The sequence below is a fragment of the Anomaloglossus baeobatrachus genome, chromosome 8 (assembly GCF_048569485.1).
Source record: "Anomaloglossus baeobatrachus isolate aAnoBae1 chromosome 8, aAnoBae1.hap1, whole genome shotgun sequence".
NCBI classification, from domain to species: Eukaryota; Metazoa; Chordata; class Amphibia; order Anura; family Aromobatidae; genus Anomaloglossus; species Anomaloglossus baeobatrachus.
In genome coordinates this window covers 75,104,486-75,119,464 of record NC_134360.1, presented here as the reverse complement: position 1 = coordinate 75,119,464, position 14,979 = coordinate 75,104,486, and the positions used below count along the sequence as shown (strand labels likewise).

Here is a 14,979-nt window from a genome sequence, read left to right as displayed (position 1 = left end):
GCTCCTCGTTCCACACGTCAATCTCCTCCTGATAATACGCAAATGTGCAGTTATCTCCGTATTTACAGTCCTGGCGACTCTGGATGTCTAAGGTAAAAAAAAAGAAGCACTTTACACTTCTATTTATTTACTACTTTTAAGTACAAGGACTAAAACTGTAGTGTAATACTATCTTGAATTAATATTCTTCCAATTGGAAGTACCGTATTATCCAGCGTATAAGACGACCTCCAACTTTTCCAGTTAAAATATAGAGTTTGGGATATATCGTATATACTCTATGTAAGCCGACCCGAGTAAGGTCCCCATTGTTTAGTAATGTCCCCTGCTGTAATGTCCCCATTGTTTAGTAATGTCCCCTGCTGTAATATCCCCATAGTTTAGTAATGTCCCCTGCTGTAATGTCCCCATTGTTTAGTAATGTCCCCTGCTGTAATGTCCCCATTGTTTAGTAATGTCCCCTGCTGTAATATCCCCAAAGTTTAGTAATGTCCCCCTGCTGTAATAACCCCATAGTTTAGTAATGTCCCCTGCTGTAATGTCCCCATTGTTTAGTAATGTCCCCTGCTGTAATATCCCCATAGTTTATGAATGTCCCCTGCTGTAATATCCCCATAGTTTAGTAATGTCCCCTGCTGTAATAACCCCATAGTTTAGTAATGTCCCCTGCTGTAATGTCCCCATTGTTTAGTAATGTCCCCTGCTGTAATGTCCCCATTGTTTAGTAATGTCCCCAGCTATAATGTCCCCATTGTTTAGTAATGTCCCCTGCTGTAATATCCCCAAAGTTTAGTAATGTCCCCTGCTGTAATAACCCCATAGTTTAGTAATGTCCCCTGCTGTAATGTCCCCATTGTTTAGTAATGTCCCCTGCTGTAATATCCCCATAGTTTATGAATGTCCCCTGCTGTAATATCCCCATAGTTTAGTAATGTCCCCTGCTGTAATATTCCCATTGTTTAGTAATGTCCCCTGCTGTAATATTCCCGTTGTTTAGTAATGCCCCTGCTGTAATATCCCCATAGTTTAGTAATGTCCCCAGCTATAATGTCCCCATTGTTTAGTAATGTCCCCTGCTGTAATATCCCCAAAGTTTAGTAATGTCCCCCTGCTGTAATGTCCCCATAGTTTAGTAATGTCCCCTGCTGTAATGTTCCCATTGTTTAGTAATGTCCCCTGCTGTAATATCCCCATAGTTTAGTAATGTCCCCTGCTGTAATATTCCCGATGTTTAGTAATGTCCCTTGCTGTAATATTCCCGTTGTTTAGTAATGCCCCTGCTGTAATATCCCCATAGTTTAGTAATGTCCCCCGCTATAATGTCCCCATTGTTTAGTAATGTCCCCTGCTGTAATGTCCCCTGAAGTGATGTGCCCATTGCTTAATAATGTACTCCGTTCCCGTGGTGCCTCCAGCTGCTTCTTGCAGTCCGCAGGCAGACAGACCCATGCTACAGGATAGCGTGAACGGAGCGGCCACTGCAGGATGTCGTCATGGCTTTACTACAGTTGAATGCTTTACGGCACCACAAACCATTCAACTGCAGTAAAGCGCTGACAGCCTCAGCAACCCTGTGTATGGGATGCGATCATGGAGGAGTGCTTCTTGTGGACCACAAGCACATAAACCCTTCCATGATAGCGTCCAATACACAGGGCTGCCGCTGCTGTCAGCGCATTACTGCAGTTAGATGCTTTGTGGCGCCATAAAGCATTCAACTTTAGTAAAGCCATGACAACATCCTGCAGTGACAGCTCCGTGCCCTGGACGCTATAACGGAGGGGTCGGTGTGCCTGCAGACTGCAAGAGACCGCTGAAGGCACCGCGGGAACAGAGGACAGGTGAGAATATCTTTTATTGTGTAAACTACGGAACCATGCACTGCCGTATAAGACGACCCCCGACTTTTGAGAAGATTTTCAGGGGTTAAAAAGTCGTTTTAGATGCTGGAAAATACGGTATTTCATTTAACCCCTTAACAACCCAGCAATTTTCCGTTTTTTTCCCTCCTTTTCCGCCAAGAGCCATACATTTTGTATTTTTCCGTCAATATAGCCATGTCAGGGCTTGGTTTTTTTGCGGGATAAGTTGTACTTTTGAACGACACCACTCATTCTGCCCCATATTGTACTGAAAAAAGCAGGAAATAAATTCCAAGTGTTCCAAAATTCCACAAAAGAAGGGAATTTTGTTTACTTACCGTAAATTCCTTTTCTTCTAGCTCTAATTGGGAGACCCAGACAATTGGGTGTATAGCTACTGCCTCCGGAGGCCACACAAAGTATTACACTTAAAAGTGTAAGGCCCCTCCCCTTCTGCCTATACACCCCCCGTGGGATCACGGCTGCTCAGTTTTAGTGCAAAAGCAAGAAGGAGGAAAGCCAATAAACTGGTTTAAGCAAATTCAATCCGAAGGAATATCGGAGAACTGAAACCATTCAACATGACTAACATGTATACCCCAAAAAAAACAGGGGCGGGTGCTGGGTCTCCCAATTAGAGCTAGAAGAAAAGGAATTTACGGTAAGTAAACAAAATTCCCTTCTTCTTCGTCGTTCTATTGGGAGACCCAGACAATTGGGATGTCCAAAAGCAATCCCTGGGTGGGTAAAATAATACCTCGTGATAGGCCGTAAAATGGCCTTTTCCTACATGGGGGCAACCGCCGCCTGCAGGACTCTTCTACCTAGGCTGGCGTCCGCCGAAGCATAGGTATGCACCTGATAATGCTTGGTAAAAGCGTGCAGACTCGACCAGGTAGCCGCCTGGCACACCTGCTGGGCCGAAGCCTGGTGCCGTAATGCCCGGGACGCACCCACGGCTCTGGCAAAATGGGCCTTCAGCCCTGAGGGAACCGGAAGCCCCGCAGAACGGTAGACTTCAAGAACTGGTTCGTTGATCCACCGAGTCAGGGTGGATTTGGAAGCTTGCAACCCCTTACGCTGACCAGCGACAAGGACAAGAGTGCCTCCGAGCGGCGCCGGAGCGCCGTGCGGGAAAAGTAGGTTCTGAGAGCTCTCACCAGATCCAACAAAAGCAAATCCCGATCACATTGATGAACTGGATGACAAGACGGTAAGGAGATATCCCGATTGAGATGACAGGGGGATACCACCTTAGGGAGAACTCCTGAATCAGGCGCAGAACCACCTTGTCCTGGTGAAAACACCAGGAAGGGAGATTTGCAAGACAGTGCTGCTAGCTTGGCCACTCTCCGAGGAGACGTGACCGCCACTAGAAAAGGCCACTGTCCGTGAAAGGCGAGAAAGGGAAACATCCCTCATAGGCTCAAAAAGCGGCTTCTGGAGAGCTATTAGAACCCTGTTCAGATCCCAGGGCTCTAACGGCTGCTTGTAAGGAGTGACGATCTGACAAACCCCTTGCAGGAACGTGCGTACCTGTTGGAGTCTGGCCAGGCGCTTCTGAAAAGACACAGAGAGCGCAGAGACTTGTCCCTTAAGGGAGCCGAGCGACCAACCTTTTTCCAACCTGGATTGCAGGAAGGAAAGGAAAGTAGTCAATGCCAATGGCCAGGGAGAAACGTCCTGAGCCGAGCACCAAGCTAAGAATATCTTCCACGTCCTGTGGTAGATCTTGGTAGAGCTTGGTTTCCTAGCCTATCCCATGGAGGCAATGACCTCTTGAGATAATCCTGAAGACGCTAGGATCCAGGACTCAATGGCCACACAGTCAGGTTCAGGGCCGCAGAATTCAGATGGAAAAACGGCCCTTGAGACAGCAAGTCTGGCCGGTCTGGTAGTGCCCACGGTTGTCCCACCGTGAGATGCCACATATCCGGGAACCACGACCTCCTCGGCCAGTCTGGAGCGACGAGGATGGCGCGGCGGCAGTCGGACCTGATCTTGCGTAGCACTCTGGGCAACAGCGCCAGAGGTGGGAACACATAAGGGAGCCGGAACTGCGACCAATCTTGAACTAAGGCGTCCGCCGCCAGAGCTCTGTGATCGTGAGACCGTGCCGTGAAAGCTGGGACCTTGTTGTTGTGCCGGGACGCCATTAGGTCGACGTCCGGCATCCCCCAGCGGCGACAGATCTCCTGAAACGCGTCCGGGTGAAGAGACCATTCCCCTGCGTCCATACCCTGGCGACTGAGGAAGTCTGCTTCCCAGTTTTCTACGCCCGGGATGTGAACTGCGGATATGGTGGATGCCGTGTCTTCCCCCCACGTCAGAAACCGCCGGACTTCCTGGAAGGCTTGCCGACTGCGTATCCCCCCTTGGTGGTTGATGTATGCCACCGCTGTGGGGTTGTCCGCCTGAATTCGGATCTGCTTGCCTTCCAGCCACTGCTGGAAGGCTCGTAGGGCAAAATACACTGCTCTGATTTCCAGAACATTGATCTGAAGGGTGGACTCCTGCTGAGTCCACGTTCCCTGAGCCCTGTGGAGGAGAAAAATTGCTCCCCACCCTGAAGACAATGAGGTGGGAAGAAGCCACCACCGAAGAGACTCCTTGGCCGCCTGAGAAGGAGAAACGTCCCTGTCGAGGGGACGTCGACTCCCCGTCCCATTGGCGGAGAATGTCCCCTTGTAGTGGACGCAGAAGAAACTGCGCGAAAGGGACTGCCTCTAATGCTGCTACCATCTTCTCTAGGAAGTGCATGAGGCGTCTCAAGGGGTGCGACTGGCCTTGACGGAGAGATTGCACCCCTGTCTGAAGTGAACGCTGCTTGCCCAGCGGAAGTTTCACTATCGCTGATAGAGTATGAAACCCCATGCCAAGATATGTTAGCGATTGGGTCGGGGTCAGAATTGACTTTGAAAAGTTGATGATCTACCCGAAACTCTGGAGAGTCTCCAGCGCAACGATCAGGCTGTGTTGGCATGCCTCTTGAGAGGGTGCCTTGACGAGTAGATCGTCCAAGCAAGGGATCACAGAGTGACCCTGAGAGCGCAGGACTGCTACTACTGCAGCCATGACCTTGGTGAAGACCCGTGGGGCTGTCGCCAGACCGAAAGGCAGGGCTACGAACTAAAGGTGTTCGTTTCCTATAACGAAGCGTAGAAACGCTGGTGCTCTGGAGCATGTCCATTGATGCTAGGAACTCTTCTTGAGACATTGAGGCATGACGGAGCGGAGGATTCCATCCGGAACCGCCTGGTCTTCACATGCTTGTTGAGCAGTTTTTTAGGTCCAGAACAGGACGGAAAGACCCGTCCCTTTTGTGGCACCACAAACAAATTGGAGTAAAAACCGTGACCTTGGTCCTGGAGAGGAACAGAGATCACCACTCCTTCTGCCTTTAGAGAGCACCCGCCTGCAGACGAGCACCGGCTCGGTCGGGAGGTGGAGAAGTTCTGAAGAATCGGGTCGGAGGACGAGAACTGAACTCGATCCTGTACTCTTGAGACCCTGTGGCAGCTAAATGTCCCCAAAGCGGGCGAGCCTGCCACCGACCGAGGATGCGGAGAGAGGAGGCCGACAGTCATGAGGATGCCTTGGTAGCGGTTCCTCCGGCTGCCTTCTTTGGGCGTGACTGAGTCCGCCAAGAATCTGAGCTCCTCTGAACCTTTTGAGTCCTTTTAGACGAGGACAATTGGGCCCTGCCCGAGCCTCGAAAGGACCGAAACCTCGACTGTCCCCTCCTCTGTTGGGGTTTGTTAGGTTTGGGCTGGGGTAAGGAAGAATCCTTAGACTTGGACTGTTTAACGATTTCATCTAATCTCTCACGAAACAGTCTGTCACAGAAAATGGCAATTAAGCACTTTTTTGGAAGCAGCATCTGCCTCCATTCCCTTAACCCCAAGGCTCTGCGTACAACCACGGAGTTGGCGGACGCCCCTACCGTACTGCTCGTAGAGTCCAGGACAGCATTAATAGCGTAAGACGTAAATGCAGACATTTGAGAGGTTAAGGACGCTACTTGCGGAACAGATGTACGTGTGACGATGTGAATCTGCGCCAGACCAGCTGAACTAATTTGTAGTGCCCATACGGCTGCGAATGCTGGAGCAAACGACGCGCCGATAGTTTCATAGATGGATTTCAACCAGAGCTCCATCTGTGTCAGTGGCATCTTTAAGGGAAGCCCCATCTTCCACTGCAACTATGGATCTAGTCGCCAGCCTGGAGATTGGAGGATCCACCCTTGGACACTGGGTCCAGCTCTTGACCACGTCAGGTGGAAAGGGATAACTTGTATCCTTAATACGTTTGGAGAAACGCTTATCTGGATAAGCGTGGTGTTTCTGAACTGCCTCTCTGAAGTCAGAGTGGTCAGAAAAGTACTCAATTTACGCTTGAGATACTGAAATGGAATTTCTCCTGCTGTGAAGCTGACTCCTCCACTGGAGGAGCTGAGGGAGAAATATCCAACATTCCATTGATGGACGCTATAAGATCATTCACCATGGCGTCACCATCCGGTGTATCCGGCTTGAGAGCGGTCTCAGGATCAGAGTCCTGATCAGCTACGTCTGCCTCATCATTAGAGTCCTCCTGCTGGGACCCTGACCAGTGATGAAGCCGAGTGCCGCTCCCAGCGAGCTCGCTTAGGCTGTCTGGGACTGTTGTCCGTGTCAGAGCCTTCACCCTGGGATGCATGGGACCTCCCCGGAGCACTGATTTGTTCCAAATGAGGGTGGCCCGGGAGCATTGAATCAACATTGCCCATGGTCTGTCTGGACTGCAAAGTCTCTAAGATGTTAGTCATAGTCACAGACAATCTATCAGCCGAAACTGCCACTCCGTCCCTTTCCCTGGACAGGGTTCACAGGTGGTTCCTTTGGCCACCTCTAGCAGAGACCCCGGCTGAGCGAGTGCTACAGGGGAGCATTGCACACAATGGGGGTCAGTGGAACCTGCCGGTGGAACGGTATCACATGCAGTACAAACAGCGTAGAAAGCCTGTGCCTTGGCACCCTTGCTTTTTTGCTGCTGTTGTCTAGCCATCTAGGATAGTATATAGCCAAGAATAGCGACCGTACAGTGCAATGTATAGCATACAAGCATAAAGTACAAATGAACACTTCAGCACATGCAATACACGCAGCATAGAAAGCTTGTGCCTTAGCACCCTTGCTTTTTGCTGCTCTTGTCTAGCCATCTAGGAGGGTATATATCCAAGAATAGCGACCGTACAGTGCAGTGTATAGCATACAAGCATAAAGTACAAATGACCACTTCGGCATTAGTGGGGTCAGCACTTCAGGTGCTGCTTACCGCCCGCACAAAGGCGGGTGTGTGGTCGCCAGAATCCTGTGACTGGTTGCCCAGAGCTTGTCTCCCTTCTCCAGCTCGGACTGCATGCAGGAATGGCCGCCGGCGTCCTGTGAAGAGGGGCGGGCCGTGGGCGTGCCCCAGACAAGAGCGGGAAACTGGCGTCCCACTGTGTCCAGTGAGGGGGCTGGAGAATGCAAAGCAGACTCCAGCTCTCGGCGCTGACTTTCTGTACAGCGTCCCGCCCCTCCCCTGACTGGCAGGGCTGGGGGCGGGAACGAAACGAAAACTAGGCCGCAAAGCCGGGGACTCGAGTAATAAGCGCGGCCGTCCTATGCACGGCCAGCGCGGAAGTCCCCGGCGCACCACAAGTCCCAGCCGCGCCACAGTGTAAAACACCCCGCAGCGGCCGGCGCGGCAGTTCCTAATACATAAATTCACTCAGCTAAGCTGCAGTGAATAAAAGCACAAGCGCTCCGCGCTGTTGTCCCCGGCGCACTAACACTCCCAGCCATGCTGGTGTGTGTGTGCGCGATGTGTACGGAGACACAGAGTACCTTAATGTAGCAGGGCCCTGTCCCTGACGATACTCAGCTCCATATCCAGCAGGTTCTCTGGGTCTGTGGATGGAGCCCGGTCTCAGTGCCTGGAGACCTGTAAGATCCCACTTCACCCAGAGCCCTGAGGGGGATGGGGAAGGAAAGCAGCATGTGGGCTCCAGCCTCCGTACCCGCAATGGGTACCTCAACCTTAACAAACACCACCGACAAAAGTGGGGTGAGAAGGGAGCATGCTGGGGGCCCTAGTATGGGCCCTCTTTTCTTCCAACCGACATAGTCAGCAGCTACTGCTGACTAAACAGTGGAGCTATGCGTGGATGTCTGACCTCCTTCGCACAAAGCATGAAAACTGAGCAGCCGTGATCCCACGGGGGGTGTATAGGCAGAAGGGGAGGGGCCTTACACTTTTAAGTGTAATACTTTGTGTGGCCTCCGGAGGCAGTAGCTATACACCCAATTGTCTGGGTCTCCCAATAGAGCGACGAAGAAAAAAATAAAAAGTGCAATTGTACAATTTTTTTATTTTTTATTTTTTTTTGGGGGGGGGGCCAGAGGATTATATATTTACCCTGTTCTATTTTGAAAAACTGACCTGACATTGATTCCCCAGGTCAGTACAAGTACGTAGTACATACTAATCATGTATAGTTTTACTTTTATCGAGTGGTGAAAAAAAAAAAAACCGGAAATTTGTACAAAAAAAAAAAAAAGACAATTGCGCTTTTGTCGCAATTTTCCGACACCCGTAGCATTCTCATTTTTCGAGATCTGGGGCTCAGTGACGCCTTATTTTTTGAGTCCTGAGCTGACGTTTTTAATTATAAGATGTTTACATAGATGTGATGTTTTGATCTCCAGTTACTGCATTTTAATAAATTTTTTGGGTCGCCACTACACTGTAATTTTGGCATTTGGATATTTTTTACCACGCCGTATACTGATCGGATTAATTGATTTTATATTTTGATAGATCGGGCATTTATGATAGCAGCGATACCAAATATGTGTATTTTCTTTTTTTTTTGTTTTATTTTAATTTTTTTTTTATTTTACTAGTCCCCTAGGAGACTTTATCACTGCACTGTCCGATCGCTTGTGCTGATCAGAGCAATGCTTCAGAACCGCTCTGATCAGGAGATATGCTGATCACCTGTGAGTGCCGCCTCCTGCCAGCATTCACAGGACGTCAGTAATGGTAGCGACATAGGTCAACATCTGACCCCGCATTACCATGCCAACCCATTGGCACACGTGACCGTGTTACACGGCCACTGATGGCGGCAGGGAAAGGTGCAATCCCCGCCAGAGCAGATTAGATTGACAGCGCAATCTTAGGGGTTAACAAGTGTGGATGGATCAGAGACCCACCCACGCCTGTTAGCCACACATGATCAGATCAACAGACATGTGACCCGGGGGGAGGTGATCTAAGACGTATATATACGTCCTAGGTCGTTTTCTGCTTGCTGCCAATTAAATTAACCTTTATTGTTAACTACCAGAGCATATAAATCTGCCCTGATCATGGATGGTTACAATACGCTAACGCCAATTACTGTATATACTTGAGTATAAGCCGAATTTTTCAGTCCATTTTGTTATGCTGAAAATGCCCCCCCCCTCGGCTTTTACTCGAGTGAGGTTCCCATAAAAAATTATTCTCACCTGTCCTCAGGCACATAAACCCAACACTGATCGCAGCTGCTACACGAAGCCGCCGCTGCAGGCTGCTGTCATGGCTTAACTTCAGTTGAATGCTTTGCGGCGCTGTAAAGCATTCAACTGCATTAATGCCATGACAGCAGCGGTGGCCTTGTGCACCAGACGCGATCATCAATGGGTGGTTTATGCAGACTGCAGTCACATAGACCCCTCCATGATCTCGTCCAGTGCACAGGGCTGCCGCTGCCATCATGGCTTTATGGCGTTGTAAAGCATTTAACTGCAGTAAAGCATTCAACTGCAGTAAAGCCATGACGGCAGTCTGCAGCGGCGGCTTCATGCACCGGCCGCGATCACCAAGGGGTCCATGTGCCTGCGGACTACAAAAAAGAGAATTTTGTTACTTACCGTAAATTCTTTTTCTTATAGTTCCGTATTGGGAGACCCAGACCATGGGTGTTTAGCTTCTGCCTCCGGAGGACACACAAAGTACTACACTTAAAAGTGTAGCTCCTCCCTCTGAGCTTATACACCCCCTGGTAGCCAGTCCTAGCCAGTTTAGTGCAAAAGCTGAAGGAGAATAGCCACCCACAAGTAGAACCGAGTAAGAACCGGAACAACCGGAGACTCTGTCCACGACAACAGCCGGTGATAACGCACAGAACAAGAAAATTGCCAACAGGCAATAGGGAGGGAGCTGTGTCTCCCAATACGGAACTATAAGAAAAAGAATTTACGTTAAGTAACAAAATTCTCTTTTTCTTTATCGTTCCTTTGGGAGACCCAGACCATGGGACGTTCCAAAGCTGTCCCTGGGTGGGAATAAACAGAAAAAATTAAGAAGTAGGCGGAGCCTAACTTCACAAGTGGGCGACAGCCGCCTGAAGGATGCGTCTGCCCAAGCTCGCATCTGCCGAAGCATGAGCATGCACTTGGTAGTGTTTTGAAAAGGTATGCAGGCTAGTCCAAGTGGCAGCCTGACAGACTTGTTGAGCCGTAGCCTGGTGCCTAAAAGCCCAAGAGGCACCGACAGCTCTGGTCGAGTGTGCTTTGATCCCCGGCGGGGGAGGCACCTGTGTACTCTGGTAGGCGTCCGAAATGGTCGATCTAATCCAACGGGCCAAGGTCGGCTTAGAAGCAGAGAGATCCTTGCGCCGCCCTGTGGTTAGCACAAAAAGAGAGGTGCACCGCCTAAGCGCAGCGGTGCGAGACACATAGATCCGGAGAGCACGCACCAGATCTAGAGTATGCAGCGCTTTCTCAAAGCGATGAACAGGGGCCGGACAGAAGGAAGGCAAGGAAATATCCTGGTTAAGGTGGAAGGGAGAGACCACCTTAGGAAGAAAGTCCGGGGTCGGACGGAGAACTACCTTGTCTTGGTGAAAAACCAAAAAAGGTGACTCCGAGGAGAGCGCAGCCAAATCAGAGACTCTCCTGAGAGAAGTTATGGCAACTAGAAAGGCCACCTTTTGAGAAAGACGATACAAAGAAACCTCCCTAAGGGGCTCGAAAGGGGGTTTCTGCAATACCGTGAGGACCAAGTTAAGGTCCCAGGGATCCAAGGGCCGCCGATAAGGCGGAATGATGTGAGACGCACCTTGCATGAAGGTGTGGACCTGAGCCAGCCGGGCGAGACGCCGCTGGAACAGCACTGATAGTGCTGAGACTTGTCCCTTGAGAGAGTTGAGGGACAGTCCTAGCTGCAGACCGGATTGTAAAAAAGACAGAAGGGTCGGCAACGAGAATGGCCAAGGAGAATGGCCGGAAGAGCGACACCAGGACAGGAAAATTTTCCAAGTCCTGTGATAGATCTTGACGGAGGAAGACTTACGGGCCCGAGTCATAGTGGAGATGACTTCAGGAGGAATACCAGAAGCCGTCAAAATCCAGGACTCAAGAGCCATGCCATCAATTTGAGTGCCGCAGAATTTGGGCGGAAAAACGGACCTTGCGAGAGCAGGTCTGGACGGTCCGGAAGATGCCATGGCATCTCCACGGACAGTTGGAGCAGGTCCGGATACCAAGCTCGCCTGGGCCAGTCCGGTGCAATGAGGATGACTCGACGGCCCTCCATTCTGATCTTGCGCAGGACTCTGGGCAAGAGAGCTAGAGGGGGAAACACGTAGGACAGACGAAACTTGGACCAGTCTTGAACCAGAGCGTCCGCGGCGAAGGCCTGAGGATCGTGGGAGCGAGCCACGTAAACCGGAACCTTGTTGTTGTGACGGGATGCCATTAGGTCCACGTCCGGAGTGCCCCACTTGTGGCAGATTGACTGAAACACTGCCGGGTGCAGGGACCACTCACCACCGTCCACGGATTGACGGCTGAGATAATCTGCCTCCCAGTTTTCTACGCCAGGGATGTGGACTGCGGATATGGTGGACTTGGAGTCCTCCGCCCATTGAAGAATGCGTTGGACCTCCAACAGTGCCAGGCGGCTGCGTGTCCCGCCTTGGTGATTGATGTAGGCAACCGCTGTCGCATTGTCTGACTGGACTCGAATGTGCCTGCCCGCCAACAGGTGGTGAAAGGCTAGGAGAGCTAGAAGCACAGCTCTGGTTTCCAGCACATTGATTGAAAGGGCTGACTCGGACGGAGTCCAAGTGCCCTGTGCTCTGTGGTGGAGATGTACCGCTCCCCAGCCGGATAGGCTGGCATCCGTGGTGAGAATCACCCAGGACGGAGTCAGGAAGGAGCGCCCTTGGGACAGGGAGAGGGGTCGAAGCTACCACTGAAGAGAGCTCCTGGTCCGTGGCGACAGAGCCACTAACCTCTGTAAGGAGGAAGGCCGCTTGTCCCAACAGCGGAGAATGTCCAGCTGCAGAGGACTCAGATGGAACTGGGCAAAGGGAGCCGCCTCCATGGAGGCCACCATTTGACCCAGCACCTGCATCAGACGCCTGAGGGTATAACGGCGGGGCCTCAGGAGAGAGCGCACCGCCAACCGGAGTGACAGCTGTTTGTCTAAGGGCAACTTCACAAGTGCCGGCAAAGTCTCGAACTGCATCCCTAGGTGCGTGAGACTCTGGGTCGGAGTCAGAGTGGATTTGGGAAGATTGACAATCCATCCGAATTGGGCTAGGGTGGCGAGAGTGAGCAAAACACTCCGCTGACAGTTTGCGCTGGATGTACCCTTGACCAGAAGGTCGTCCAGATAAGGAAGCACTGCTAACCCCTGGAGGTGCAGGACCGCAATCACTGCCGCCATGACCTTGGTGAATACCCGAGGGGCCGTGGCTAACCCGAAGGGGAGAGCCACGAATTGGAAATGATCCTCTCCTATCGCAAAACGTAACCAACGCTGATGTGACACTGCGATTGGCACATGTAGATGGGCATCTCTGATGTCGATTGACGCCAGGAACTCCCCTTGGGTCATAGAGGCAATGACTGATCGCAGAGACTCCATGCGAAAATGCCGCACCCGGACATGCTTGTTGAGAAGCTTGAGATCCAGGATGGGCCGGAAGGTACCGTCCCTTTTTTGGAACTAGGAAGAGATTTGAGTAAAAACCTCTGAACCGTTCCTGAACGGGAACTGGGACAATCACTCCGTTTGCCTGCACGGACGCCACGGCCTGCGAGAAGGCGGTGGCCTTGGAGCAGGGGGGAGTTGAGAGAAAAAATCTGTTTGGAGGGCTGGAAGAGAATTCTATCCTGTAGCCGTGAGATATGATGTCTCTCACCCACTGATCGGAGACTTGCTTTAACCAAGCGTCGCCAAAGTGGGAGAGCCTGCCACCGACTAAGGACGTGGCTGGAGCGGGCCGAGAGTCATGAGGAAGCTGCCTTAGTGGCAGAACCTCCTGCGGACGCGCTTTTGGGCGCCAGTTGGATTTCTGATCCTTGGCTGAGTTAGCGGACGAGGCGGAAGGCTTAGAGGATGACCAGTTGGAGGAACGAAAGGAACGAAACCTCGATTGATTCCTACCCTGGGCGGGTTTCCTGGTCTTGGTTTGTGGCATGGAAGTACTCTTCCCGCCAGTAGCTTCTTTAATGATTTCATCCAGCTGTTCACCAAACAGCCGTGAACCAGCAAAAGGGAGCCCAGCAAGAAACTTCTTGGAAGAAGCATCTGCCTTCCACTCTCGAAGCCACAAAATCCTGCGGATAACAAGAGAATTAGCTGAAGCCACCGCAGTGCGGTGAGCAGCCTCTAGCATGGCAGACATGGCATAGGATGAAAAAGCTGAAGCCTGAGCAGTTAAGGTAACCATCTCCGGCATAGATTCCTTGGTGAGGGAATGCATCTCCTCTAGAGAAGCAGAGATGGCTTTGAGAGCCCACACTGCTGCAAAAGTCGGGGAAAACGCGGCCCCCGCAGCTTCATACACAGATTTGGCCAGAAGCTCAATCTGACGGTCAGTGGAATCCTTAAGTGAGGTGCCGTCAGCCACCGACACAACTGTCCGGGCTGATAGCCTAGACACCGGAGGGTCTACCTTTGGGGAGTGAGACCACTCCTTGACCACCTCAGGTGGAAATGGAAACCGGTCATCAGAACCACGCTTTGGAAAGCGTTTGTCAGGGCAGGCCCTGGGTTTGGTCACAGCGGTCTGAAAACTGGAGTGGTTAAAGAACACACTCTTCACTCTCTTAGGCGAGGTAAACTGATGTTTTTCTGCCAAAGAGAGTTGCTCCTCTAACACTGGCGGATTGAGATCCAGCACAGAATTAATAGAAGCAATCAAATCACTAAGATCTGAGTCACCCTCAGAGAAATCGATGGGATACATAGCCTCCGAGCCCCCAGTGAGGGCATCCTCCTCATCTTGAGAGTCAGCTCTTGAGACAGAGCCGTGGGATGGGGAGGGGGAGGAAACCCTGCGCCTTCTCTTAGAAGGACGGGGTCTGGGATCAGATGATGAATCCTCCGTGAGCTCCGATGGACGGAGGTCAGAGGATAGGAGTCCTATGTCAAGAGTATTAGAGGCACCCTGTGAGGGGGGCTGATGCATATTCATCAAAGTCCTGGACAAAAGCCCCATGGACTCAGCAAATGACTGGGATATGGACCTAGAAAAGGACTCTACCCAGGCCGGGGGTTCAATCACAGGTGCAGCAGCAGCCTGAGAGACCACTGGGGGTGAGACTCCAGGCTGTGGCACCGCCAAGTTAGAGCAGGCATCACAATGTGGGAAGGTGCTCGGCTCAGGCAGCAGCTTACATGCAGTGCATGTAGAATAAGGCTTTTGGAGCCTTGCTCCTTGTGTGAGACATGCTGCTGGAGTGGGGGCTTTGCAGAGAATGAACCCCAGGGAGAATATACAGAGGTCCACAACCGGAGACCGGCTGTGGCTTACCAGATCGCTGAGCGCGGTATTGTGTGCCCTCCAGATCCCGAAGCCCGGTCCCCCAGTCGCAGCACCTCAGCAGAGATGCAGAATGCAGGATGTCCCAGAGCAGAGTGAACTCTGCCTGAGAAGACGGCGTTCCTATAAAAGAGCGGGAACTGGAGGGCTATAGAGACCTGCAGGGAAGGAGGGACGCCCCAGCAGTGGGGAGTGTCCCTCCCCTGTGTAGAACGGCCGCCGGGAGGAGCCGAACCTGTCCCTCTGCATGAGTGACATGCGAGG

General features: G+C 51.6%; 1 protein-coding gene across 1 annotated transcript in view; it reads right to left on the bottom strand.

The window, feature by feature from the left end:
* Window positions 1-14,979, bottom strand: part of LOC142250027 (uncharacterized) — a 257,435-nt gene that overhangs the window by 99,242 nt on the left and 143,214 nt on the right. The window contains exon 14 of the mRNA XM_075322090.1: window positions 3-87. Coding sequence (XP_075178205.1) covers window positions 3-87 — 85 coding nt within the window. The remainder of the gene's footprint in view (window positions 1-2; window positions 88-14,979) is intronic.